General features: G+C 52.6%; 10 protein-coding genes across 10 annotated transcripts; 6 read left to right on the forward strand and 4 right to left on the reverse strand.

Moving 5' to 3' along the window:
- Positions 1 to 3: 3 nt before the first annotated feature.
- Positions 4 to 2,039, forward strand: PG998_006859 (type III restriction enzyme- res subunit domain-containing protein; the record flags this gene model as incomplete). Its single annotated transcript, XM_066873675.1, has 3 exons — positions 4 to 757; positions 825 to 1,752; positions 1,811 to 2,039. The coding sequence occupies 3 exons, from the start codon at positions 4 to 6 to the stop codon at positions 2,037 to 2,039; spliced, it is 1,911 nt and encodes a 636-aa protein (XP_066729620.1).
- A 697-nt stretch (positions 2,040 to 2,736) lies between these two features.
- PG998_006860 (uncharacterized protein) lies at positions 2,737 to 3,429 on the forward strand (the record flags this gene model as incomplete). Its single annotated transcript, XM_066873676.1, has 2 exons — positions 2,737 to 2,788; positions 2,918 to 3,429. 2 exons carry the CDS (start codon positions 2,737 to 2,739, stop codon positions 3,427 to 3,429), a joined length of 564 nt encoding a protein of 187 aa, XP_066729621.1.
- A 1,091-nt stretch (positions 3,430 to 4,520) lies between these two features.
- Positions 4,521 to 5,717, forward strand: PG998_006861 (uncharacterized protein; the record flags this gene model as incomplete). The annotated part of the gene is made up of 2 exons (XM_066873677.1): positions 4,521 to 4,612; positions 4,685 to 5,717. 2 exons carry the CDS (start codon positions 4,521 to 4,523, stop codon positions 5,715 to 5,717), a joined length of 1,125 nt encoding a protein of 374 aa, XP_066729622.1.
- Positions 5,718 to 5,949: 232 nt separating this feature from the next.
- Positions 5,950 to 6,825, reverse strand: PG998_006862 (uncharacterized protein; the record flags this gene model as incomplete). The annotated part of the gene is made up of 3 exons (XM_066873678.1): positions 5,950 to 6,543; positions 6,648 to 6,727; positions 6,804 to 6,825. 3 exons carry the CDS (start codon positions 6,823 to 6,825, stop codon positions 5,950 to 5,952), a joined length of 696 nt encoding a protein of 231 aa, XP_066729623.1.
- Positions 6,826 to 7,132: 307 nt separating this feature from the next.
- On the reverse strand, positions 7,133 to 9,064 carry PG998_006863 (methionine--tRNA ligase; the record flags this gene model as incomplete). The annotated part of the gene is made up of 3 exons (XM_066873679.1): positions 7,133 to 7,429; positions 7,484 to 8,763; positions 8,839 to 9,064. The coding sequence occupies 3 exons, from the start codon at positions 9,062 to 9,064 to the stop codon at positions 7,133 to 7,135; spliced, it is 1,803 nt and encodes a 600-aa protein (XP_066729624.1).
- Positions 9,065 to 10,672: 1,608 nt separating this feature from the next.
- Positions 10,673 to 12,289, forward strand: PG998_006864 (uncharacterized protein; the record flags this gene model as incomplete). The annotated part of the gene is made up of 2 exons (XM_066873680.1): positions 10,673 to 10,906; positions 11,006 to 12,289. The coding sequence occupies 2 exons, from the start codon at positions 10,673 to 10,675 to the stop codon at positions 12,287 to 12,289; spliced, it is 1,518 nt and encodes a 505-aa protein (XP_066729625.1).
- Positions 12,290 to 12,836: 547 nt separating this feature from the next.
- On the forward strand, positions 12,837 to 14,585 carry PG998_006865 (prenyltransferase alpha subunit; the record flags this gene model as incomplete). Its single annotated transcript, XM_066873681.1, has 3 exons — positions 12,837 to 12,885; positions 12,962 to 13,606; positions 13,693 to 14,585. The coding sequence occupies 3 exons, from the start codon at positions 12,837 to 12,839 to the stop codon at positions 14,583 to 14,585; spliced, it is 1,587 nt and encodes a 528-aa protein (XP_066729626.1).
- Positions 14,586 to 15,118: 533 nt separating this feature from the next.
- Positions 15,119 to 16,390, reverse strand: PG998_006866 (uncharacterized protein; the record flags this gene model as incomplete). The annotated part of the gene is made up of 3 exons (XM_066873682.1): positions 15,119 to 15,487; positions 15,655 to 15,869; positions 15,973 to 16,390. The coding sequence occupies 3 exons, from the start codon at positions 16,388 to 16,390 to the stop codon at positions 15,119 to 15,121; spliced, it is 1,002 nt and encodes a 333-aa protein (XP_066729627.1).
- Positions 16,391 to 20,803: 4,413 nt separating this feature from the next.
- PG998_006867 (uncharacterized protein) lies at positions 20,804 to 21,096 on the forward strand (the record flags this gene model as incomplete). Its single annotated transcript, XM_066873683.1, has 2 exons — positions 20,804 to 20,876; positions 20,942 to 21,096. The coding sequence occupies 2 exons, from the start codon at positions 20,804 to 20,806 to the stop codon at positions 21,094 to 21,096; spliced, it is 228 nt and encodes a 75-aa protein (XP_066729628.1).
- Positions 21,097 to 23,090: 1,994 nt separating this feature from the next.
- PG998_006868 (uncharacterized protein) lies at positions 23,091 to 24,439 on the reverse strand (the record flags this gene model as incomplete). The annotated part of the gene is made up of 5 exons (XM_066873684.1): positions 23,091 to 23,447; positions 23,526 to 23,740; positions 23,808 to 24,149; positions 24,236 to 24,292; positions 24,349 to 24,439. 5 exons carry the CDS (start codon positions 24,437 to 24,439, stop codon positions 23,091 to 23,093), a joined length of 1,062 nt encoding a protein of 353 aa, XP_066729629.1.
- Positions 24,440 to 25,866: the final 1,427 nt, after the last annotated feature.

The following is a 25,866-nucleotide window of genomic DNA, read 5'->3' on the forward strand; positions in this document are numbered from 1 at the left end:
AACATGCCGGTGGTCAAAGCTGGCAAGGCTGACCAGCCCATGTCGATTTCGCGACAACTCAAGCCCTTCCAGCTTGAGGGCCTTGCTTGGATGAAGGCCATGGAAGGCCAAAAGTGGAGAGGAGGCCTTCTCGGTGATGAAATGGGACTAGGAAAAACAATCCAGGCCGTTTCGCTCATCATGTCAGATTACCCGGCAAAGAAGCCCACGCTCGTCTTAGTCCCACCGGTTGCTCTGATGCAGTGGACGGCTGAAATCGATTCATACACGGACGGGAAGCTGAAGACGCTGGTTTTCCACGGCACTAACTCGAAAGCCAAGAATATGACAAGTGCCCAGCTCAAGAAATTCGACGTCCTCCTTATGTCCTACAACAGCTTGGAGTCTATTTATCGCAAGCAGGAGAAGGGCTTCAAACGCAAAGACGGTCTTTACAAAGAGAAGAGCGCTATCCATTCGATCCAGTTTCATCGTGTCATTTTGGACGAGGCCCATTGCATCAAGGTTGGTGTGATTCTCTCCCCAGTCTTTATCGAACGGTGGCAGCTAATATGTTTCCAGACACGAAGCACGATGACCGCAAAGGCATGTTTTGCTCTCAAAGTCGATTACCGTTGGTGCTTGACGGGTACCCCTTTGCAGAATCGGATTGGAGAATTCTTCTCTCTAATCCGGTTCCTTAATGTCAAGCCTTTCGCCTCGTATCTCTGCAAGACCTGCGACTGCTCGAAGCTGGAGTGGTCTATGGACGATAACGGTAGATGCAAACACTGTATGTCACACACCATTCATAATGACTGTTTGCTTTGACTGATGAATTCCAGGTACTCATAATGCGATGCGGCACGTGTCTGTGTTCAACCAAGAACTCCTGAATCCTATACAGAAGTACGGCAATAGAGGCGAAGGCGCAGAGGCTTTTAAAAAGCTGCGCCTGCTGACAGACAGAATCATGCTACGACGTCTGAAGAAAGACCACACTGATTCGATGGAGCTTCCTGTGAAGGAGATTTACGTTGATCGCCAGTTCTTCGGTGAAGAAGAGAATGATTTTGCCAACAGCATCATGTCCAGTGGCCAACGCAAGTTCGATACTTACGTGGCACAGGGTGTGCTCCTTAACAACTACGCCAACATCTTCGGTCTAATCATGCAAATGCGTCAGGTCGCCGACCATCCCGACTTAATATTGAAGAAGTCTAGCGAGGGCGGACAGAATATCCTGGAGTGCTGCATCTGCGACGAACCTGCCGAGGAAGCGATTCGATCCCAATGCAAGCACGACTTTTGCCGCTCCTGTGCCAAGAGCTATGTCAACTACCAGGACCAACCTTCTTGCCCCAAGTGCCACATACCCCTCTCCATCGATCTGGAGCAGCCAGAGATGGAGCAGGACGATGCGCTTGTCAAGAAATCATCGATCATCAACCGCATCAAGATGGAGAACTGGACTTCGTCATCTAAAATAGAGCTTCTGGTGCATGAGATCCATCGCATGCGGAAGGACAATGGAACCCACAAGTCGATCATCTTCTCGCAATTCACCACCATGTTGCAGTTGATAGAGTGGCGTCTTCGCCGGGCAGGTATCACTACGGTCATGCTAGACGGAAGCATGACGCCAGCTCAGCGACAGGCGTCTATCACTCATTTCATGAACAATGTGGATGTCGAGTGTTTCCTTGTGTCTTTGAAGGCAGGTGGTGTGGCTCTCAACCTGACTGAGGCTTCCCGTGTATTCATTGTTGATCCGTAAGTACTTACCTACCCATCCTAATGTGTCTTGGGACGAATGCTAAACGAATTGTAGTTGGTGGAATCCTGCCGCCGAATGGCAGTCAGCCGACCGATGCCATCGTATTGGCCAGACCCGACCTTGTATCATCACACGTCTCTGCATTGAGGACTCGGTCGAAAGTCGTATGGTCCTTCTTCAAGAGAAGAAGACAAACATGATCAACTCGACAATCAACTCGGACGATGCCGCCATGGAGTCTTTGACCCCTGAAGATCTTCAGTTCCTTTTCAGAGGAAGTTAGTTGACGGTCGAAATCCTTTCCGTGTATCTAGGATGGCAAACGGAAACAATCTCGGAAGACGACCAGGCACTCTTCACAGCCTAATCAGAAGAGCTTGGTGGCTTACCCATGACACTGACCCACGCCTGCGGTTACATGAAGAAGTTATGTTGCGATGGTGTTAAGACATGCGATTCGGACGGTTCTTTGCATCATTTGCTTCTTGCCGTCAGATAGAATATTCCTGTCCTTGGTCTCCATAGGTGGATATGGACGGAAGATAGACGAGGGCTAGTACTGTATGAGATATGCGGTCGCTTTTGATGTGTGTATTATATGAGTTCACGGACCGAGATACCCGATTTGGCCCGGACGAGAAACGGAATACTGTTGTAATTATACCCCAGATTCTCATGGGCATTGTATGTAGCATAGCATAGACCCCGTGAACGAGAAGAAATCAATTAATTGCTCATTGTCAAACCCACTACTCCTCTAGATATGCCATGTTTTTGACACTTTTTAGCTGCTTCCCGTCTGATTGATTTCAGCAAGTGCAACTTCAGGCCTTATAAGTTCCCACTACGCTATCTCTTTTTTTCTTTAGTGGGGTTCAAGCATCGCATTAGTGCATACCTCAACTCCAAGCTCAAGATCGGAATTATCTTATACATCCACAGTACCTGACATTCGACTCAACCCACACGAAACAGCCACCATGTCACAGCAACAGCCAAGTCATGCGATCCAGGCCAAAGTCGCCAGCGAAGGTAAGCAGAAATACCAATGAGTTACGGAGCAGGATAGTCCTTTCCCATCCCCGACGGCTTCTGCTTTTGAGTTCACGTTTGGGTGCCCAAGTATCGGACTGGAGCTAATCATGCAATGCGCGAGCACAGCGGCGCAAAACTTTGTGGACAACTTCTACGAGACGCTGAACCGCGGCAAGAGCCCCGCGCAGTACTACGTGTCGTCGTCGACCAAGCTGACGGCGGTGGGCGGCCTCACGCCCGACATCAGCGTCAACGGGCGCGTCTGCAACGGCGGCGGCGGTGAGGGCGGCAGCGTCGTGGCCGAGTACGAGAAGCTGCTGGCGGCGCAGGGCACGCCCGTCCACTACGAGATCCACTCGTTCGACGCGCAACCGCTCAACCCCAACTACGTCATCGGCCTCACGCCGGCGGAGCAGCAGCAGCCCGTCAGCACCACGCGGGAGCGCGACGTCGCCGAGCGCCTGAGCTTCGCGGTCCAGGTCTCGGGCGCGCTCAAGCTCGGCAAGGGCGAGGATGTCACTGACAAGGACTTTAATGAGGCTTTCGTCCTCGTGCCTCACTGGGAGTCGCAGGGCCGGAGTGCGGCCAGGAACGCGCGGAGGTATCTGGTCGTCAGCCAGAACTTCCGCTCGTTCTGAGGAGATAAGTGAGGGAAAGGGGAGGAGATTGAGGAGTGCTAGACTTTGGCGCGGCGGAGAAGGAAGTGCCAGCCGAGAGAGATTTCGAGGGACTATTGACATCTAGAGCGAGATGACGAATTCAACGCCAAAACCCTTGCCATGATAATGTACGCCGACTAGAGCCTGAGAGAAGGAAGGCATAAAGAAACTACTTCTAGCCCAAAAGAGCATATTCCCCCATTGTCCGGTCCATGTATACATGATATGTGTATAGGGTAATTCTAGGGTAAGAGAAAGTGAAAGGAAAGCTTCACCTGACAGCTATAGACTAGTTGCCTGACCTGAGGTGTAGGGTAATTCTAGGGTAATGAAAACGCCGGCGGTTGAGCCCCGGGAACCTGGATGGGGAAGCTCTCAAGGACCTTGAGCGTCCGGACCACGGCTTCTTGCGGAAAGCAGCGGGTGCTAACGCTGATCTTGGAGCAAAATCCTGGGGAAGTGCAAACTAAGACCCTCCCGATGGCCGTTAGCTTTCCTGCAGCAGAAGACGATAGTTTGATATCATATCACGATAGCTATCAAGGCAGCGTGTGGTGTTGATAGGTCGACTGGATCCTTAGACGGCGGCGGCATGGAGCGACATGATGGCGGAGACTGCCTACGCCCTGCGCCCAACCTGCAACTGTGGGGTCAAGCCCGAAAACCGGAAGTCTGCCCTCTTCCTCCCTCGACGTAAAACCCACTCACGCTCCATGTGTACTACTCGGAGCCGTCCATCGTCGACGAAAACCATGTCTGAGCAGCACGGACTAAGCAAGCCAGTCAGTCAGAAGGGATGCGCGCATGGCTCCCCCATCTGATGATGAAGGAATGAATACCCCGAACCGGAGCCCGGAGAAGAGCTAACAGGCTCGGTTGGTCCACTTTGCTTGCTATCTGATTCGATTCTTAGGCCGCGCTGCACTTCTGCAAATGACATAAAGGGCAAACACGCGCACCTGAGCCTAGCGATCGATAACCATACTTCTTCCTTCTACCGTCTTGCAGTCGCCGAATAAGAGTCAACTTGTGTTCTCCCCAAAGTAGGCCCAATCCCCCACAAAGACGATATGGGTTCGTATTCTTCAGAGCCGGAGCCTCAGAAGCTCTGGATAGAGACGCCATGCATTCCATCGGCCCCGATGTCACAAGCAGCCGGCTGGTAAGTCACTCATCCACTATCCCCGTGTCTTTCCATTCTCGAGAAAAGGGGTTCCGCTAACACCAAAAACAGCAACATATTCCTCAAGCTTGAGAACATACAGCCGTCGGGCTCCTTCAAGTCCCGCGGCATCGGCAACATGATGTACAAAGCCATGCTGTCACAGAAGCAGCACCCGACAGGCAAGCCCGCGCACTTCTACTGCTCCTCGGGCGGCAACGCAGGCCTCGCGTGCGCCACGGCCGCCGTCACCCTGGCCCGGCCCTGCACCATCGTCGTGCCCCTCAGCTGTTCGGCCTTCATGATCGGCAAGATGCGCCAGCTCGGCGCCGAGGTCGTCCAGACCGGCGAGCACTGGGCCGCCGCCGACGGGCACATGCGGGAGCACCTGCTGAGCGCCGACCCCGCCGGCGTCTACGTCCCGCCCTTCGACCACCCGGACATCTGGGCGGGGACCTCGTCCATGGTCGACGAGCTCGCCGCGCAGCTGCCCGCCCTCCTGCCTGGCACCGGCGGCGTGCCCGACGCCATCGTGTGCAACTGCGGCGGCGGCGGCTTGATGAGCGGCGTCATGGAGGGCGTCGAGCGGCAGGCCAAGAAGAAGTGGGCCGCGAGGAGGAGGCCGCGGGTGCTGGTGGCCGAGACGGTCGGGGCGCACAGCCTCTACGCGAGCGCGCAGGCCGGCGAGCACGTCACCCTGCCCAAGATCACGAGCATCGCGAACACCCTGGGCGCGACGCGGGTGTCGGCCAAGGCGTGGGAGTGGTATAGCAAGTCGGCGGCAGCTCGTAATCAGACTTCTTCTTCTTCTTCCCCTTCCCCTTCCCCACCCGCCGAGGCAGCTACGGATGTGACCAGCGTCACGGTCACGGACGCCGAGGCCGTCATGGGCTCGGCGCGGCTCGCCGACGACGCGCGCATCCTGGCCGAGGTCGCGTGCGGCGCCACCATCGCCGCCGTCTACAATGGGGAGTTGCGGCGGTCCTTGGGCAAGGGGCTCAGCGACGAGGAGTGGGCGGCGATGAATGTCGTGGTTATCGTGTGCGGGGGCAGTAACATCAGCTTGGAGATGTTGAAGGGGTACCGAGAGGAATACGGGGTTTAATTTTGGGCTATTAAATTTGTTTAGTCGTCTCATAAAGTATAGATGTAATGTAACCTGAGACTTGCTTCTTCTTATGTATAGAGTGTTCGAATGAACGTCTATCTATTTAATCATGGTCTGCCTCTTTTGTGTATCATGACGTGAGTCTATGTAGGTGTACGCCCTATGATATTCTAGCTGGCCTCCGTCGGCAGTCCAGATCTGTCGTACTTCGCTTCTCTATACCCGTCCACTACTTCGCTCTTACCCCCTCAACAGCAGCAGAAGGCGGCAGCACCATCTCAACCTCGCCAAAGTAGTTCACCTCCCCCCTCTGCCGGAACCCGAACCCCGTAAACAGCGCGATGCTCCCCGCGTTAGACGCTTTGATGCGCACCACGAACTCGCGGATCTCCAGGCTGGTATCGTTCTTCTTCTCCTCTATCGATGCCGCATATTCATGCAAGATGGCCTCGCGGTTCCGCGACACGAACTCCAGCAGTGCGCCCACAGCCGCCTTGCCGAGTCCCTTGCCACGGTCCGTGGCGCCAGCGATCATGACGTCGACTTCGGCCTTGACGAACTCAGCTTCGTTCTCCTTTGCCTCTGGCGCAGCGTCTTCATGCTCGTTTTCGTCATCCCACGGCGTTAGGAACATGTTGATGTCGCCGAGCATGCGCCCGGGCACATCATCCCGGCCGGCCACGACTGTCCCGCCCGCCGCAGCCGGCTCCAGCGGGCGGCACAGGATGAACGTCAGCTTGTCGGCCGAGGTGCGCCAGGAGATCTGGTTCTCATATTCCTCCTGGAGCGTGAGGCGGTCCGACGCTGTGGCTTCCCGGATGGCCTTTATGTGTCACCGTGTCAGAATTTTCGTGGTTTGCTTATCATATCTACTCAAAAGAGGAGGTTTCTCGACACCCAAAGACAGAGAGGAACTAGAATGCTTACCTCGTCTTCCATCCATGTGTGGTACTGTGGGACGTGATGTGCATCGTACGGGACGAGCAGCACTCGCGAGGTCGAGACCGCTGCGTCGGAATTCCCTCTCAGTTAGCACTCCGTTTTTTCCGACATGGCGAGACTTTGCGGTGGAAATTTCGTTACCTATGCTCTCGTTGTATTTCATGGCGTTGACTAATGCTGACACAATAGATCAAACTTTCGCCAGTTTATATTCGCCGGTCAATTGTGTTGTTCATGTAGATGAAATTTGAAGATGTGTGAATTTTCTATTGGGCGGAGTCGTACGAGAAAAGCCGCAAGTATCTACTCATTTCCCACTTTCGAGCTGCCGCTACAGCAGCCCCCTTCCACGTACAGGCCTTGATCTGGGTATCTACCGCTTCCGTTTTGAATTTGTATGATGATACATGAGTATACATATGCGCACCAAATTTGGTACAACATCTCTTATCCAGGCATTCCATCAACCTTTAATTTTCAGCTGGGATAGGTGGGAACAGACTACTCTGTGCGCCTTCGCCAAGGGGTACGGTAGAGACACCATATGTAGAATCACTGCCAAATCGAGCATGATCAAACGTCCTCTGTCCTTGGTCGACACCCAGTCGGTCAAGGAGACGACCCGACTTCTCAGGCATGAAGGGCTGCAGCAAAATGCCAGCAATGCGACAAGACTCTGCGGCATGGTAGATGATTTGGTGGGCAGCCTCAACTTCCCCTTGCTTCACCAAGTTCCAAGGCTCGGTATGCTGCAGGAGTCGATTTGCCTTGAAAACAGCGTAAGTAATTGGTAAAAACGGCTGAGTAATTCAAGAACTCACCTGGAACACGACTTCCATGATTTCCTTCAGTGCACGACCTGGATTTAGCTCGTTTTCAAAGAAATCAGCCGTGTTTTGGCTGAGGCACTCAGTTGCCCGTCGGAGTTCTGTGATCTCCGCTTGCATGTGTTGCAGTTTCCAATCGGCTGGCTTGAGAACTTGTCCATGGGCTTGTTCGATTATGCTTCTAAAGTTCCAGGCCTTGGAGCGCGTGACACGGTTCAGCAGCCCTCCCAGACCGCCCTGCAAACCTTTCTTGTACCTGTCGACGATGAAGGAGTTGTCGTAATCCGAATCCTGGGAGACACCACCGTTATAGATCATAAAATAGCGCATGGTATCGACGCCCCAACGATCAATGGCGAAAAAGGGGTTCACCACATTGCCAATCGACTTCGACATCTTTCTGGAATTCATCAACCAGTGCCCATGGCTTAGGATCCGCTTCGGGAGCGGCAAGTCGAGGGCAAGCAGCAATGCTGGCCAGTACACGCAATGGAAGCGCACAATATCCTTACCGATAATGTGGACATCCGCTGGCCAACCGAGCGCATTCTCCGATCCAGGCGTCCACATGGGGTACCCGGCTTTAGTGATGTAGTTGATGAGCGCATCAACCCAGACATAAATCGTCTGGCTTGGATCGTCGGGAACCGGAATGCCCCAGCTCAATCGACTCGCTGGCCGCGACACCGAGAGATCCTCGAGGTTGTTCTGCACCCAGCTGACCACGTCAGCCATGCGGGTAGCTGGTACCACCCATTGCGGGTTCTCCTTGTAGAACTGGAGCAGCCTGTCTTTCAGGTCGGTCATCCGAAAGTGGTAGTTTCTTTCTTCTGTCCATTCGACCTCATTTCCTGTCTCGATCGAGGCTATGAAGGGCTTTCCGGTCATGGAGTCGACCCGTTTCTCCACCATGTTCTCGGGGTAGAAGGCCTCGTCGCTCACGCAGTACCAGCCCTCGTGTTTTGATTCGTAGATGTAGCCGCGCTCGCGCAAGCGGCCCCAGAAGAATTCGACGGCCTCGCGATGGTCCGGGTCGGTCGTGCGTACGAAGTAGTCGTTGGACATGTTGACCTTCTGGGCCAGGTCCATGAAGGTTTCGGCATTGCTGTCGCAGAAGATCTTGGGCGGGACTTCCTGGAGCTCAGCGGCGCGCTGGACCTTCATCCCGTGCTCGTCGGTGCCTGTGCACAGGTAGGCCTGGCGGCCCTTGAGCACCTCCCAGCGCTTGAAGACATCGGCCATGACCATGCTATAGAGGTGGCCGACGTGCGGGGCTGATGCAAGTTAGTCGGCAACGTCAGCTTTCCCCCGCAGTCCACGGCATGTGTGAAAGCGTGTTCACAGCTTACCGGCATTGACGTAGAATATGGGTGTCGTCACATAATACGGCTTCGGAGCAGCAGCAGCAGTCGTTCGAGCCGGGCTACTGCTAAAGCTCCTCTGGTAGCTGGACAAGGCGGGTAGCCTTGATGCGCCATGGCGTTTACAAGAAGAACACACCCAGCCCGCACGAATAGCTGTGTACAATGGCGATCTGGGCAGCTTTGCAGCCGAAGCTGTCAAGAAGCCCTGCATTATTGCGATGGTGGCTTGGTTATTAAGGTAGCTTCCCCAGTTCCAAGCACTCCAGAATTCAAGCTCGAAATTGTTCAATATCGGAGCTGATGATAGCTCTTTCCCCGACACGCACCTCGCGCTAGCGATTTAGAAGGTACAGCCGCTGTATGTACTAATAGGCACTGTGTAACGCAGTGAAGGCTTCTGTGGGGCTGCATCTTCGTCCAGAACGTTTTGTTTTTCGGGGAACCGCTATGTAATCGGGGACCGACCCGCCCGCAGCAAAACAGTGACGGGAGGGGTTCATTGCTACATATGTATGGACTTTCAAACCCCCTTTCTCCCCTTGGGTAATTGGCAATTGGGCAATTCAGGAAGTGCAAGACCATGCGACAGCTTTCACTGAGCTCTCCGGACCAGCCGGGTGTCTGTGGCCTTGTCTCATGCTACCAGATTACCTATTGCTTGGCTGTAACCTCGACTCCAACACAAACCTACATAATTCAACGAAGCCATGGCATGTTCACCGTCTGCGGTGCTTCCCTTCAAAACAGTGAGTTGGGATAGATCCGATTGGAAAGATATAGTAGTATGTGCTCTTTTCATGACTCATGGTATCCTCTGATTGGGTTGAGGTATTGATCAAGGCGGGAATGTCCACCAGGGCCTCGCGACTAAGCTCACGGTTGGCTAGAGGTCGTTCGAGATGCAGCTGTGTTGTACAACGGTTATGGGAATGAAAGCACTGAAGCCCCCATGAGATGACTTACACCACGATGTGATGACTGCAGGGGTCCATGATTTTGTGTTGATGGTAGTGGGGTGGCCTCCCGCCCATGGGTTTTCCAATTGGCCAATTCTGACTGGCTGGGAGGACGAGACTCGCGTTCCGCGACGCCGGTACTATTGATGCACTGGGTAATTTACGGAATTGCCCATTTGGAGAAACGGCCGAGGATTGGAAAGTTGTCCAGAAGTCGCATAGGGGGCTTGCTTACCTACCTTCCACTGTTGAAGTCAACAAACAAACGACTAACAAACGATAAACGTCGCAGTAACTTTCTCTCGTTGATATACTACTACCTCACTATTACTTTATTAAACTTTACTTCATTCGCTGCGCCAGAGCCAGTTGCTGTTCAGTCTCTACTATTAATACTTCCGACAACTCTCGGCGAATTCTAGAGCTTGGCTGTTGGGCGCATTCACATCATCACCTCACCCACCCTCTACGACCAGGCCCTTGACTCGCGAAAAAGAACCGACTGTCGATTGTGTAACACCAATACCAGCCGTTTCAATCTTCCGCCTATTCTATTTAATACATTGCGTGTTACATAGACCTGCTGCTTTCTCCTTTACTTCGCAGGATATCGCTGTCGTCCGAGGTCGCCCTTCGCGTTTGACTTTGCTAGAGCGAGATCTAGAACACAACAAGGTCCTGTCACATCTGTCACCCGAGTCTACGTATTATCAGTCGTCTTAAGGTTTGCTTGACCCAAGGGAAAGCCATAAAGGCACAGTCACACCACCGGATCCCAAGACGGTACTCACTTCTGGCTATTTGTCGTACGAATCTTGCGAATGACTTGCGTCCCCACCACGCCTGAGAGCGAGACTTCGGATATGTCGAACGGCACCAACGGCACCAACGGTACCAATGGCATCGAGAGTATAGAAAACCTGCGTCTCGACGGACGCTTCACCGGCAATGGTGCAGGAATTGGCATTGTGCCTTCGAGCGACCCCGTGAGAGTAAAGATGGCCCGCAAACAATCAAGTCCCATGATGCCCGCCTTCATGGTGTCAGCCCCTGGCAAAGTCATCGTGTTTGGTGAGCATGCAGTGGTGCACGGAAAGGTAAGGCCTACACTACGCAGAAGTCTGCCGGCGCATCTGCGATGCACGGCCTTCTCTCTTCTGGCGATCGGAACTTTGCTGACACATTCTGCTTCATAGGCTGCCGTGGCCGCCTCGATATCTCTGCGATCATACCTTCTTGTCACGACTCTATCCAAATCCAGGCGTACATTGATCTTGCGCTTTCCCGATATCGACTTGAACCACGAATGGAATATCGACGAGCTTCCATGGGATGCATTCCAGCACCCGTCCAAGAAGAAGTACTACTACGACTTAGTGACGAGCCTTGATGACGATCTACTGGCAGCACTTCAGCCGCACCTTGCCAACCTTTCGCCTGACAAGTCAGAGTCAGACAGGAAGGTGCATCATAATGCGGCCTTGGCCTTCTTATACCTCTTCCTCTCTTTGGGCTCGCCCAAGTTTCCAGGATGCATGTACACTCTGCGATCAACAATACCGATTGGCGCAGGGCTTGGAAGTAGTGCGTCTATCGCTGTGTGCATTTCGGGGGCTTTGTTGCTGCAACTGCGCACACTCTCCGGACCACACCCCGACCAGCCACCTGAGGAAGCGCGGCTACAGGTGGAGCGCGTAAACCGGTGGGCATTCGTTTTTGAGATGTGCATCCATGGCAATCCATCAGGCGTGGACAATACATGCTCTACGCAGGGCAAAGGTGTCGTCTTCCAAAGGCCAGATTACCAAAAGCCTTCCTTGGTGAAGCCGCTCTGGGACTTCCCGGAGCTGCCCCTTCTGCTAGTAAACACCAAACAAGCCAAATCCACAGCCGCCGAGGTGAGCAAGGTCCAGAAACTCAAGGACGCCCACCCGAAACTGGTGGGATCGATCCTGGACGCGATCGACAAGGTTACGCGCAGTGCGAACGAAGTGATCGACGGCGATGAGTTTGATAGTGAAGAGGAAGAGAGTCTCCGTCGTATTGGGGAGCTGATGACGATCAATCACGGTCTTCTGGTCTCCCTGGGAGTCTCGCATCCTCGTCTCGAGAGGATAAGAGAACTGGTGGATCATGAAGGTATAGGGTGGACCAAGCTCACAGGTGCAGGAGGCGGAGGCTGCTCTATAACATTGATGCGGCCTGGCGTTCCGAGGGAGAAAATTGCGCGTTTGGAGGAACAGCTCGAGGAGGAGGGCTACGAGAAGTTCGAGACGACACTGGGAGGCGATGGTATCGGTGTTCTCTGGCCAGCTGTTCTCAAGAATGGCCTCGATGAAGACGAAGAAGGTGGCATGGAGATTGGTCTCGAGAAGTTCCTCAGCGCCGAAGGTAATGAAGGAGTCGAGAAACTGGTGGGTGTCCATAGCGGCGGCGCTGAGCGGGAAGGCTGGAAGTTCTGGCGAGTCGAGAGCCGCTAATGAATAGATGCAAAGGCCATGACTTGCAAGACAGGAAGCTATCGCGTACTGTTTGAGAGTGTCTCTATAGCTTCTGTCTTGACTTGGTCATGTACCTGCGCTGATCGTATTGATGCCCATGATTAGCTACGTCGCTTTGAGTGCTTGAGTTATATGGAAGCGGTAATTTGGATCCATACCTTAATGTGTTGTACGTTTTATTATCTAGAACTATTATTATTTAGAATTTGAACCTCGCGGTACAACAGCTTTTTTTCCCTTTTTCTCCCTAGCAGACTCCCCAACCAAGGCGTAGATAGCAAATCTATCGCAAGTTACAAGAAGCCATGCAGCTGTTAGTATATACTTCTTGTGACTCGAAATAGAAAGCGCGGGCAAATGCGTGCGGTGGTTAACTACGTTCGAGATTATCTGGATCACTGTGCGCACCAAAACAGTCCATCCCACCCACATGCCACCATCATCATAACCCCACCATAGAACTCAACTCGCAGCAAGGGAAGCTCCAACCCGCCGAACCTCCAACAGGCTATGTCTCCTGGTCAAAATGCCACCTAAGAACAACAAAGGCGGCGTCAACGCCAAGGGATCCAGTGGTGAGTGGCCATTTGAGGCAGTTAATTATCCGCAAAGTGCGGGATTGGAACAGGTTTGGCTGACATGCGCAAGCAGCAAAGCAAGAAGACCTTACGAAGACCCAGACCGTTTACGAGCGCGCCCAAGCCGTCTACGACCTGACTCGGCCACCTTACGACAAAGAACGCGAAGAGCTCGGTGGTCTGCACAACCTCTCGACAGTAGAAAAGACGGCATACGCCAACTGGTTCTGCACCGCGCCCGAAGAGTACAGCTACCTGCCCAAGAAGGCGCAGAAGGAGCTGTGGAAGCAGGTCAACGAGTCGAACCGCCCGCTGCGCCGCGGTCAGATCGACAAACCCAGGCCCGACCAGTGGGGTAGGGACAAGAACGGCCGGAACATCGGCGACTACACGGTCCAGCAGTACGAGCAGCGCATCGAGACGCAGGCTCAGCTCACCTGCGTGAAGGCCCTCGGACGGTCTTTCGCCAGCAAACGGCTCTTTGCCAGCAAGGGCCTTGTGGACAGCAGCACAGGCGAGAAATATACGTTGACGGAAGAGGACATTAAGGCCGAGAAGGAACGACGGAAGGAGATGGCGGCCCTCACCAGAGCACTCTACGGCGTGAAGATGGGTCCATACTCGTCGGACCCGGAATGGGATGATGTGGTGCCCATACCCCAGATGGAGCCGGAAGGCGCCTTGGCCGCTATAGCATACCCAGAGGACTATGATGAGGGTATGGGAATTACAACCAGGCTCCCCTCCCCCCTCTCCCATGCCCAATGAAGAACACCCGTCTGCTAACACATGACTTCGTTGTAGCGATGTCCTATCTGCGGGCAGTCATGGCCGCGAAGGAATACAGCCCGCGCTGCCTCAAGCTGACGGAGCATGTCATCTCCATGAACCCGGCACACTACACCGTCTGGCTGTATCGCTTCGCCAACATCCAGCACCTCGACATGCCGTTGCTGGACGAGCTCGAGTGGCTCAACGAGGTCGCCCTCGACTACCTCAAGAACTACCAGATCTGGCACCACCGTCAGCTCCTGCTCGACCACTACTACCCCACCATTGCCGACACGCCCGATGAGGTGAAGCGGTTCGCGCGGAGCGAGCGCGCCTTCGTCATGCAGATGTTCGCCGAGGACGCCAAGAATTACCACGTGTGGAGCTACCGCCAGTACCTGACGCGCAAGCTGGGCATGTGGGAGAACGAGGCGCACGGCGAGCTCGACAGCCTCGAGGGCATGATCGACGACGACGTCCGCAACAACTCGGCCTGGTCCCACCGCTTCTTCCTCGTCTTCTCCAACCCGCGCTACGCCACTCCGGACTCCCACGCTACCGAGCCCGACCCCCAGGTCCCCGCCGACATCATCGACCGCGAGGTCGCCTACGCCCAGGCCAAGATCGCCCTGGCGCCCCAGAACCAGAGCCCCTGGAATTACCTGCGAGGTGTGCTAGTGAAGGGCGGCCGGAAGCTCGGGTCGGTGCAGGTCTTCGTCGAGCAGTACGTGGACAACTTAGGCGACGTGGAGAAGGAACAGGTTCGCAGTTCCCACGCCCTGGAGCACCTGGCGGATATTTACGAGGAGGCTGGCGACAAGGAGAAGGCGGATTTGTGCTGGAAGCGGCTGGGCGAGAAGTGGGATCGTATACGCCTCGGGTACTGGGAGTGGAAGCGGAGATCCATGAAGGCTGCCAGCAGCTAAGAACGCCGAGTGACAGCGTGCATACGCCATGCTATTATCGGGACATAGAGCCAGCTCCTGGTATGGCTATATATTTTGCTTCACGGGGCAGACCTCATCCACATTGCTAGGCATTCGCTAGCAAGTGGCGACGCGGTATATATGGCTTTTAAGTGTGTACCTATCCGAATTGATTCTGGCAGATTAAGAAGTGAAGTATGCCAAAGCACCTTTCACGATCACCGGCTAGCTATTGGGTCGATCAGTTGGCTTAGCCGTTGCGGGGTGTATATGAGATATGAAATGTCACTTGCTGCTGATAAATGGATAAATGTCGTGGACAGCGGAATGATTAGCATCAAGGCAGACCCTTATTTCCATCGTATACATTTGCCTGTTCCGTGTCGCAGGTCTAAAGAAATTGACTGACTGGATGAATGAGTGAGACTGCGATTACCCCTGAAATCAGAAAATAAGAACGCCAGCCAATATTGTTGTACAAGGTGCTGCCCCCCCCCCCCCCTCCTCCCAACAACGTCTCATCTCTCGTCAGATCAGCAGCCCGCACCATTCCCAGACAAGTTTGCCAGGAACGAAGCCATCACGGCGACAAAAGCGCATACTCCAACCAGCGCACGGCCGTAATTGGTCTCGAGGCTTATGATAACAGCGAGGAAGATAACGGTCGACAGGCAGGTGATGAGAAACGACACCCGCTTGCCACGGTCCCTATCGCAGCCGTCGGCATAGAAGTGCATCAAGCCCACGGGGATCAGCAGCATCACTGCACTGGCAAACGCAATGACTATCTCTTGCAGGAGTTCCAGACGCCGCGCCCGGATTCGGTACTCGAACTTGCCGGTAGACCGCCTACGGACTTTCTCTCGCTTGTAGAAGTAGGGCAAAAGCACACATAGTGCCCTCTGGTATTGTTTAGTTTTGTTTTTTTAGTAGAAGCAGAAACGTGAAAGAGTTGGAAAAAGAAGGTGGATAGGCAGTAGGAAAACAGAGCAGGTGGTTTGGGGTCCTCTTGAGTTCAACAAAAGAGGGTTTCATTCGATCCATGATTTGGTGTTCGATAGAGACTCACCTGCACCAAGGGCCCCGTAATGTACAAGGCGCTCTCGAACCACCGATGAACCGTATTGCGGTCGGTGTTGACAAAGTCGTCGCGCGCCCAGAGGTACTGGTGCGCGGCCTTGCTCGGTAGCTGGTCCTTGATGATGGCTAGGTAGTGTACGAGGTGCTGTGTGCGGGAGACACGCTGCATGGACTGGAAGTCTTTGTTCATGCCGATGAAGTGATCTATAGGTAGGGGGTCCGAAGTTTTATGGTTAGCAAATTAGATAGTTTCTCATAGATTCGCCAATCAATAAGAGAGTTCTCAAGCTTAATAGACCCGACGTACGGTATTCTTTGAAGATAGCCCTGGCACTATCCATCAGGTGCGCCCTCTCTTCCCTTTGCCCAGTATTGCGACTCGTGTGGTTATTCGTGGTCGAGACTAGATTCCGAGATTGTTGGATAGGGGCTGTTGTAAGCTGGGCCCGTTGGTTCTGGGGCCTTTGTTGGATTTGCCGTTCTGGAGCCGTTCGTGGTCGAGATGGCTGTTCGGTTGCTCCGTTCAGGGACTGCTGAATAGGGGCATTTGACTGCTGTTTCTGCTTCTGGTCGGTTTCGCCGCCACAGCATCGGGCGAGAAACTTGTGACGGTCAAAAGGTAGGGTTCGAAGTATACCGTTGTGCTCGTCTGCGTGGTCCAGCTCTAGGAATCTGTGGTCGATACAGTCCAGTTCCACTTCAAAGCTGACCAAAATGCGCTGCATGAGGTTGCTGAACTTTCGATGGATGCCAGCGTTGGGGTAGAACATCTGCCGTGAGGCAGTTGCAGGCCAACCTTCAGGCGCGCAGTTCACTGCAAGTCAACATTAATAGGGGCTGTTATCTCTCCAATATCTTCATACGAGAGCTCTGTGAACTTACTGACGTCTTCGTCTGTGTATAGATCTGGGTGGTCGGCGTCTCTCTCGCTTTCTTTCTCTGTGGAGTGTACCCCTGAATCAGTGTCCGGCTGTCAGTAAGATACGTGTAGATGATACCTACTATAATAACTAGGAGTAATCATTGGATCCAGCTCGTCCTGTGGTGCTATGGGGAAGTGGCTCGCCCCTGAGGGGCTGCTCGGGTTGGATTCGAGATCTCTCATTGTCTTGCTGGTGCGTCTTGTATTGGTGGTCTGGAGGCCTTCGTCTCCCTGGACATACCGACAAAGTGAGGGATTGGGGAGCTAGATATAGTTCTGTCTCAAGACGGCCTGTAGCTCGAGGCTGAGGATGATCGTCTGATAAGCGCCGACAAGAAGTAGAGCGGTCTTGGTTGGTATCGCCATGTCCAAGCATGATGAGGCTCAAAAGCAGGAAAGGGTGTACGAGGAATGGATAAGATTAACGCTGGCACTTTATGAAAACCAACAACAATTGTCTTCAAGGCATCCAGTTGGATAGATGAAATGTGTCTTCGTTTCACGCCGACTCTTTGCAGATGGCCCGGACCGAAGTATTACGGGGGCGATATCGTGTCGCCAATGACGATGCGGAAAGTTCGGGAGGGTGTGCAGAACGCAGCAGACCTGACCAATTCGGATCCCCAACATGGAACTAAGATAGAGCGCCAATATGATCAGCTTCGACGAGGCTGGCGCCCTCGGTCTTTCACTTGACACTACCGTTGGCGATGGCGTTTAAGGAACCGCGTAGGGGCCTTACGCCCTCTTCAGGTGAGGATCGAAACGGAAATAGATGATTATGAATCCCGATACAAACTTCACATTCATCTATGATGCAAATAATATGGCTTGCGGCTTCGTTTCCTATTTTAGCGTCATGCCTCTGTGATGGTTCGAGTCTCCCCGATCAAGATTCTATACCTTTTTGCCTACGCGTCTGTGGACATAGATGCTGACTTGTATTGTCAATGGAAGTAAGGAGGCTTGGACCACCGGCGACCGCCCTCGTGTCTCCTGTTATTCTTGTAATGGGTGATTTGTGTATGTGTAAGGCCGTTGTCCCATACATCAAGTTGTCAATTCGTCTGGTGGTCACAAGGCATTTTTGAACGGGATTAGGCGGGATAGCCCCAACGTAGACCAGTTGGGTTCTCCTAAGAACGTCTCGCTTAGCTTCTACGGCCAAGTTCTACTCGACAAACACGTGGCTGCTCTGAACCTCTGTCGCAGTGGATAAAAACAGCGACGATACGATAACGCTCCATTGGTCATCTAAGGACGAGATCTCTGGTCCGACATCGAAGTTCAAAGATCGTGTGAGGACGAACTGATTGAAGAGCAAAACATTTGAAAGACAAGGTAGTCGTAAAGACGACCCGTGCCGAAGGAACCGCAGCTTACGGTTAAATATAGAGATATTACTACACCTGTGGAAGCGTGGCAGCTACCGGCTTGAGAAAAGGAGGCAATGGGTGTGAGAGACACTCATGTAAAGTGAGATTCAAGTCAACGGGATGGCCTATCATCTCTTCGCTTGCTTCCAATTGCTATCAATCACTTTGATGGTTGATTAACCAAGATGATTATGATCAAGCATAGAACGGGGCATCCTGGTCATTGCACGCCGTCTAGCTTGATCCCACCCCAACCAAATCTGAGGCGCAATGAGGCGGCGGTAGATGTTATTGGCGTTCCCTGAACCTTTATAGCCATGGGATGAACCGATAACTGGCAATATGCTGCATGCTCGATGTCCATAAATATAGATAGGTCCCCCCTCATGTTTCCATGGACTCTCCTGCTGCAACTCAATGCTCTCCTCTCTGCGTTCTTTCCATGTTCGTTTGATTCCCTCGAGCGGAAATCGATGATCACATCCCGTCACATTTATTAGTCCTCTTGGCGTGGGGATATCCCCCAAGCCGGATAGTCCCTGTCATTCATCCGACGACGAACGAACGTAATCGGATGGCGCCCCGTGATGTCACCGGCTAGCGAAGCCAGCAGACAAGAGGAGTCAATGGATGGGGTCCTGTTGGTCAACAGTGGGGGCCACATGACCTTTACTGCAGCAAAGGTGTTTCCATTTGGGCTGCCGTTACTGAGGCGCACCCAATCCAGGGGGAGCCCCAGTGGGGTTCATGCGTAACACCGGAAGCGGAAGGCCAGCAAAGACATCATCCTGATTCCACGACCGACATCCCGTGCCGTTTCGTATTCATCATTCGGGTCCCGTAAATGGAACTCTCTCGCTTATCTCCGTCCTGGCCCGGCCCACCTGCGGATCTCGCTCGCCCTTTCGCACCGAAGAAAAGGGGGTGAGCGACCACCAACTACCTTCTGAATCCAAGCATCTCTCCTGAGAGCGCCTCAGCCAAAGCTATTTCGTGAGGCGAGGAGTTCCTCAGAGCCAACAGCTGTGATTGCGAGTCCCGTCAGTATTGTTTCGACTATCAGGGTTCCTTCTCGCCTTGGGCTCTCAAACACAACACCGCGCCCTCGCACGTATCGACGGGTATGGGGCGAAAATCAAGAAACTCGACTCACAACTCGTTTTTGGATTGATTGATTGCGATATTGGTAGCTCGGCTTATTCAATCCTCAATTTTGTGCCATCTTGCAGGGTCGAGATACTCTTGGGCAATTAATGGCTTGCAGGCCCTGAACCTTGCGAAAAACGGGCGCCAATCTGCAAAATCGGGCATCTGGAATGATATGGGCAGCCCAAACAAGAACAAGAAGAATGTCCCAGGGGAAGGGAAGGGTCTAGGAAAGACCCTAACTCTTAATCGATCTAGGGGGCTGGGGCTCATGGGTCTCTTTGTTCCTGGGGTCGCCTGGGCCGGCACGTTACTGGGGCCCTCCCTCCCCGTAGGGCGCCGTGTCTGGGGTCAACGGCGGGGGTTGTCCCTAGCAAGATACACTGCGGCAGCTATCTTTATTAGGGACGCCCACCTCTAGGGCACCTCAACGACGAATGTCCAATAGCGACATCCACGCCAACACGAAAGTCGATACCTGGTTTCAGGGTACAACATCTCTCAGCCAAAGGAATACTACCTGCTGTGTAGTTTGCCACCGATGCGACATCATCTTATCCACGCTATGTCCTGAGATGCAGCGCAAATGATGGCTAGGCTTTCGGGTCGAGCTACAAGGGTATCACCCTGGATGACGGGCCGTTCAATCGCCTAGACAACCATAAAGGAAGAGCGAGGCCTAACCGACCACATAGCTATGGGGTTTGGTTTCGGACCCTCCGAGCTTCACGTCCTAGCAGCTCGGGGATCCATTCGATTGGCCTGTACATGGTTGAAATGACTGTACTTCTTCAACAGTGCCGGTCACGGTCAAGGGAAATAAGAATCTGCATGCCAGAATGGCACTTGATTATTATTCAGTCGCCGTCTGTGCTGCTGCTGGCTAGCAGAACCCCCTGGTCACACCGAACGAGCTCAGGTCGCTATCAGTCCATCTCCATCAAAAGGCGTGTAGCTCTGCCAGTCATTCATCTACTCTGCCGCGAAGTAATCAGCTTTGCTTCATTTTGACCCAGATGTCTTTCTCAACTACGAAACTTGCTCATGCAACGACCTGTACTATGGCTTGATGACTCGGCAAAGAAAGGCATGCTTTATACAGAGCCATCTGCTTCCGAGTGCGATGCCACCCCCCTTGTCCCGCCGTCCAAGTCCCGCTCAGCTACATAACCGAACACAGCACAGCCTGATGACTAGCTGATGCCAACGCGTTTGCACGTTGAATCCGTGACTTTCTGGCCGCTTCTTCTTTCGCATCTGCGTCCTTCCCGCAGGGCACAGCCAGCCCTAAGGATAAACAAACGACAAGGGGCAAGATAGTGAATGTAATGGCAATCATATACAAGTCGAAGCACCATTGGCCCTCATCATCTGGCGCAGATGGACAAGCCTTCCACAGGTTCGAAATCGGAACACACAAATTGGCGATTGCGAGGGAAGACCCCAAAATCCCCATTATAAAAGAGACCACTTGCACTTCTGCTTTTGTTCTTGTATCTAACTATAGCAAACATAGTCGGCTACTATTAATCTATCCTGTTTCCTCGTTCCTGCTGTCTGTGCCAAACTCGTGGCTGTAAGTAGAACCCGCCCCCGTATCCTTCTCCGGCAACCTAGCAAGTATCCATGAATATTAACCGGCCTATAGGTTGACACGTCTCTCTTCCCTTCAACTAGTTGTCCGTCTCAAGACCATGCTCTCCATCAAAGACATCGCAATGAATCTCCCATGGTCGTCACGCAAGCCGAAGCAGAAAGCGCGATCTGGTACTTACCTCCAAGTGCATCCAACACCTAGCGCAAGTCCCAAGCCCTCCTGTATACCAACACAGGTGCCAAAACTAGCACCGGCACCAGCACCGGCACCAACAACGACACGAGCAACGACACGAGCAACGAAACGAGCAACGGCACTGGCACCAGAAACAACACCGCCACCGGCACCACGTCAACACATACCGAGCACCAACCTTTCCAGGTCGCGTAACTGAATGGCAACGTACATACTGGAGGTTTCTCGAGGATAATGCATCTTAGATAGGTGGACGGGAAAGGTCACGTCGCATGGTGTAAAGACTTAGGGCTTTACGAGTCACCAAGACGGCAGCACGTCTTTATCGGCCAGATAGAATACGGAACAAGAACAGCTCCTCCTTCACTACGACTTGAAATGAGCATACACCTTTATACCGTGATTCTGCCAGTACATGCTTTTGGTCATGGATTCGCCGAGATGCTACGGTTACGGCTGTGATTGCCTGCTTTGAATTGATACGTTGTCGATCCAGTAGTAACCCGCTCATGTAGTATTGGTCTGTAAATCTCGTAGTTCTCTGGCATTTTATCTTTAGATGACCAATCCCATGAGGATGAGAGCGACCTCGTCACTCAGGATGTGTTCGACGACACATCAACATATCTGGCTCGAAATACTTCGGATCCGCACTCAGCTTTGACCCAAAACAAGATTTAGAAGGCGGAGAAGAGACGATGGAAGTACGAAATTCATTGTCTAAAGACGACTGGTGATATGACGCGTATAGAGAGTATTTCTAAAGCCGTCTGAGTCTGAAGTCCACAGGTTGCCGTTGATCTGTTACATGTTCCGGTGGTGACATTGTGCACCGCAACAGGGCGCGCTCCCCGAAAGGTAGCACACTTACTGCAACAAAGGCATACGTACTGTTTACGAATATTTAGTTGTCGGACTTTTAGCATCTTAACTCACTATTCGGGTGTGACTCTGGGGGCCTTCGGGTCTGGTTTCTCTTGTGTTCCTCTTCCTTTGGCTGGTGGAAGTGGAGGGGTTCTGTTCAATAGGGGCAGGCCTGACCACTTGATCGTTGATGGTGTGTGTACACCCAAACCGATACCCCCTACATCAAAGCGCGTCCGCTTCTGAATAATGTCTTACTTAGGAGATGATATATGACAATACCCTACTGCGTAAGACCCATGCTTCCTTGTCCACAAGCTCTGAATGAAAAGAACCATTCGGGACTCTTCCAATCTCCGCGTATCCCCACTGCCGCCCAGCTTCTGCGAGGAAGGAAAATCTTGACCCTGTATTAGTGTTACACAGTGGCAGGTCCATCCATGTTGGCAGATTCTGCCTTTCGCTTCGCTTAACTACCTAGGCGACTTGCGTCCGGAAACAGTGAATATATTCGTTGAGCTACATACATGGCATGGCACCAGCCATTCGAGTCGCCCTAATCCCAGAACTGTATCCTGAATGCAGTAATTTAATATGCCAATCTCGCATGAGATAACGTGGTGGCTGTACCTTGTTTCCCATTGTACGTACCTCCTGCGTACCAGTATATCTTGCGCAATGCCACACCAGATGTATTCATGCAGATGCCAATTTTCGATAATCTTCAATGAACCCCTGCACTCTTGACAAGGCTTCTAACGTGGCCTACCGGGGAAGCGTAGCGAAGAACCAACCGAAGGAGCGGTGAGTGGGCTAGGCCGGTTGGCCAACAAGCTGACAGCCTGATTTTCGTCGGTTGCCTTTGAGCCAGGCTCTTTACCCTGTGAGCACATGTACTGACCCTGCACGGGAGATACTGTTGTCCTACAACGACTAGGGGGTGCTTGTCGAAGAAGTATACGGTACGCGGAGAGCGCGCCATCATCTAGCCACATGGCCCCCATCCCAAGGCCCGGTCCAGCAAAGCGACCCGGTCGGCAAGAGCCCCTTACCACGAATTCTGAAGTCATGTTTCCTCATCAAGCGAGAAAGCTGATTCGCTCCAGATTACCGAGTGCGGCTCAAAATCCAACGACATGCCATGATCTCTGGCCTTGCTACATATATGGATCTGTATATACACCCTTCCACCAAGCAACAACGGCCTCGAGCAGCGGTTTTTTTCAAAGATAAAACAAGACTATGGAATTGACTAGAAGGAATTGACCTGTCATGACATAACGTTAAACATAGTTGCTGCAGTACAATTGAGCAGTCCAGGATTCTCATTTAGCAAGAAACGCAGCCAGAACAGCTATGAACGCGCAGACCCCGATGATAATCTTGACGGTGCTCCTCTCGAAGCACGATATTGCGAGAACGAAGAGAGAAACAAAAGCCAGTACGACGCCAAACTCAGCAGCCTTGGTGAGGTTGCCAAAGAACAAGATGGCTACAGGGACAAGTAGGAAGACAGCAACTGTGGGCGCTAGGATGAACCTGCTCAGCCACTTCAAGACCCGGGCGTCGTAGTCGTGCTCCCGGTTTCCATTCTCTCTGCCGGGCCTGGGCGCTGGCGTGCTCGGAGTATTGAAACATCGACAAAAGGAACAGAGGTACCGACGGCAGAACCCAGAGACCTGCTGCAGTCCGAAAGACAGTTGTCAATATGTTTCCACGAACCCCTTAAATAGCATCAACAGAAGGGAGGCTGGACTTACCCATAAGAGTGGCTTGGTAGTGTACAAGAGACCCTCGAACCGCTGGTGGAGCAGGTCAGGATTCGGGGTGACGAAGTCGTCTTTGTTGCATAAAAATTGCGAGGCGGATGGGGTCAGTATGCGGCGGCGGGCAATCCTCTCGTATGCAGCGTAGTGTTGTTTGTGGGAGATCTGGGACATGGCTTGAATGTCCCTGTCATTTTTCAGGAAATCATCTTTGATAGAGTCAATTTTTGGATTTGACTATAAGGAAAAGGGGGCCAGCTCGCTCTGCCGTCATACACCCACCGTATTCTTTCTTCAGCAACCTAATATGATACAGAAGACTTTCTCTCTCTGCCATGCGCTTTCGTCTGTCTTGTTCCTCCTGAGTCGGCTGATGGCTGTTATTGGCGGCAATAGGATTGGGTAGTCCCTTGCAGTGTGCCAAGTACGCATCGCGGTCGAAGGGTAACTGGCGTAAGGTCTCTTCATCTTCTTCGTGCTCTAGTCGTAGAAGCTCAAGTTCAAGGCAACCGAGGCGTTGTGCGAGGTCCAGCAACACGCGTTTGCTCAAGTATCCGAACTCTCGGTGGCTGTCTTCGTTGGGGTAGAACCTCATCCCCGCTGCAATCCACGAAGGCCCTGCGCTAGCATAGGCAACTTGTGTTTTAATTAATATATAAAAAGTCGTCAGACTGTAACGCAAGAGTGCAAAATCGTCTACTTACTGACGTCGTCGTCTGAGTACAATTCGGGGAACTCGTTGAGTTTCTTGGGCTGCGACTCTAAAGGGAAAGACCTATCAGTTCCTAAACCCTTCTGGCCAAGGAAGACCACATACCAATTCTCTTGGGGGTTGGAAGTAACGCATAGTTATCCCCAGCAATAATCCCTAATGGGCGCGTTCCGGTCGCTTGTGTCGCGTTTGCCATGATGTATGAAGAGCGCTATCGACTAAGGTCGCACCGAGCAGGTCAATGAAGCCTCCAGAGAAGCGGTGACACCCCATATTAATATACGTGCCATATTCACAAGTTCTCTAGTGACTCTCATCAGGCTGAATCTGTCAAGAGTGTTGCGGCGAGGCAACATAAACCTTCGAGTCTGGCGTGGGCGTTTATCTGCCTCAGAACGTCTTGTGGAAAAGGGGTGTAAGACGAATGGTCGTCAAGGCGCATGCGTTTTTAGGATACAGATACCAACTTGATGGTAACTGTCAATTAGCGGTCAATTGAAAGCATCGATGGGATAGGTTGGACAAAGCATACCAATGCCGTAAATCATGGGGGCCGGCCCGTCGGCTCACCAATGATCTTGTCTTCTACTGTGAGATGGTGTGAAGATATGGCACACCGGTTTATCTGGTCGAGTGCGGTCGAGGCCAAATGGATGTATGCCCAACGGCGAGGCTACGGATGACTACCCCTGAGCCGGGCTGAGCTTACCTTTAGCCACTGTCATGAAGCTGAAGAGGTGAATCGCAAACTATGCTTATGCTTATAAGAACCGTAGATTAGTAGTACTTGGGACGGAATGTTATCAATGCCGGCGAAAATCAAAGATGCCAGACGGAAAAGTAAAAGAAGCACAAGACTGCTGATAATGTGAGATCGATATCATGGGAAATGGCCCCATCTACCACCCTTCGGATAATGGACTGGAAGATTTTGGCTGCACGTAAGACGAAAAGCACCAAGCCTGTTGGTGCAAGAAAGGTAAGGCATCGGCACCATGCATGTAACGGCTATTTTGAGATTCTTATCAGGTTGCGATGCTCTCGGTCTAGAGACTGGGCCGTTTCTTCTGCGCTGCGCCTAAAGTCCAAGCCATGATGCTTCAGATATAACCGTAGTAGATCGATGTCGAGGGTTTCTAGCAATATGCTCCAAATTCCAGTTGAATATTGTGTAGAGGTTCGTTGGCGACGTTGGAGGCAGTATGGAGCTATGGCTGCCAATTGTCGAACTCGATCGCCCATTCAGCGGGTTCAAACATACTATACCAATCTGATGATGTAGAGTACTATTATCTGGGGGTTTTGGTTGATGAAACCGATGGTGCAATTGATGATCTCATTGCTTGAGCTGATCAAGGGTCTGCCCGCTCATCTTGTCGACTCCAACTCTGACTACCATGGGGACAAGTAGCCAAGGAGGGCAGACCGATTGCGCTTACCGCTTTAATTGAAATCATCCTAATCAAGGGAATGAGTAAAAGAATGCCTACGTAGAATCCGTGTATCTCGAGGCACGAAGACACACATGTTTCTAGTGCCGAAGCCGCGGTATCTTTTACACGTGTATCGTGCTAGAGAAGATCGTGGACAGACAAATATCCGGTATCGCGATTGGCACTTTGT

This window comes from Apiospora kogelbergensis, assembly GCF_038363985.1.
Source record: "Apiospora kogelbergensis strain CBS 113332 chromosome Unknown utg000005l_segment0_segment0, whole genome shotgun sequence".
NCBI lineage: Eukaryota > Fungi > Ascomycota > Sordariomycetes > Amphisphaeriales > Apiosporaceae > Apiospora > Apiospora kogelbergensis.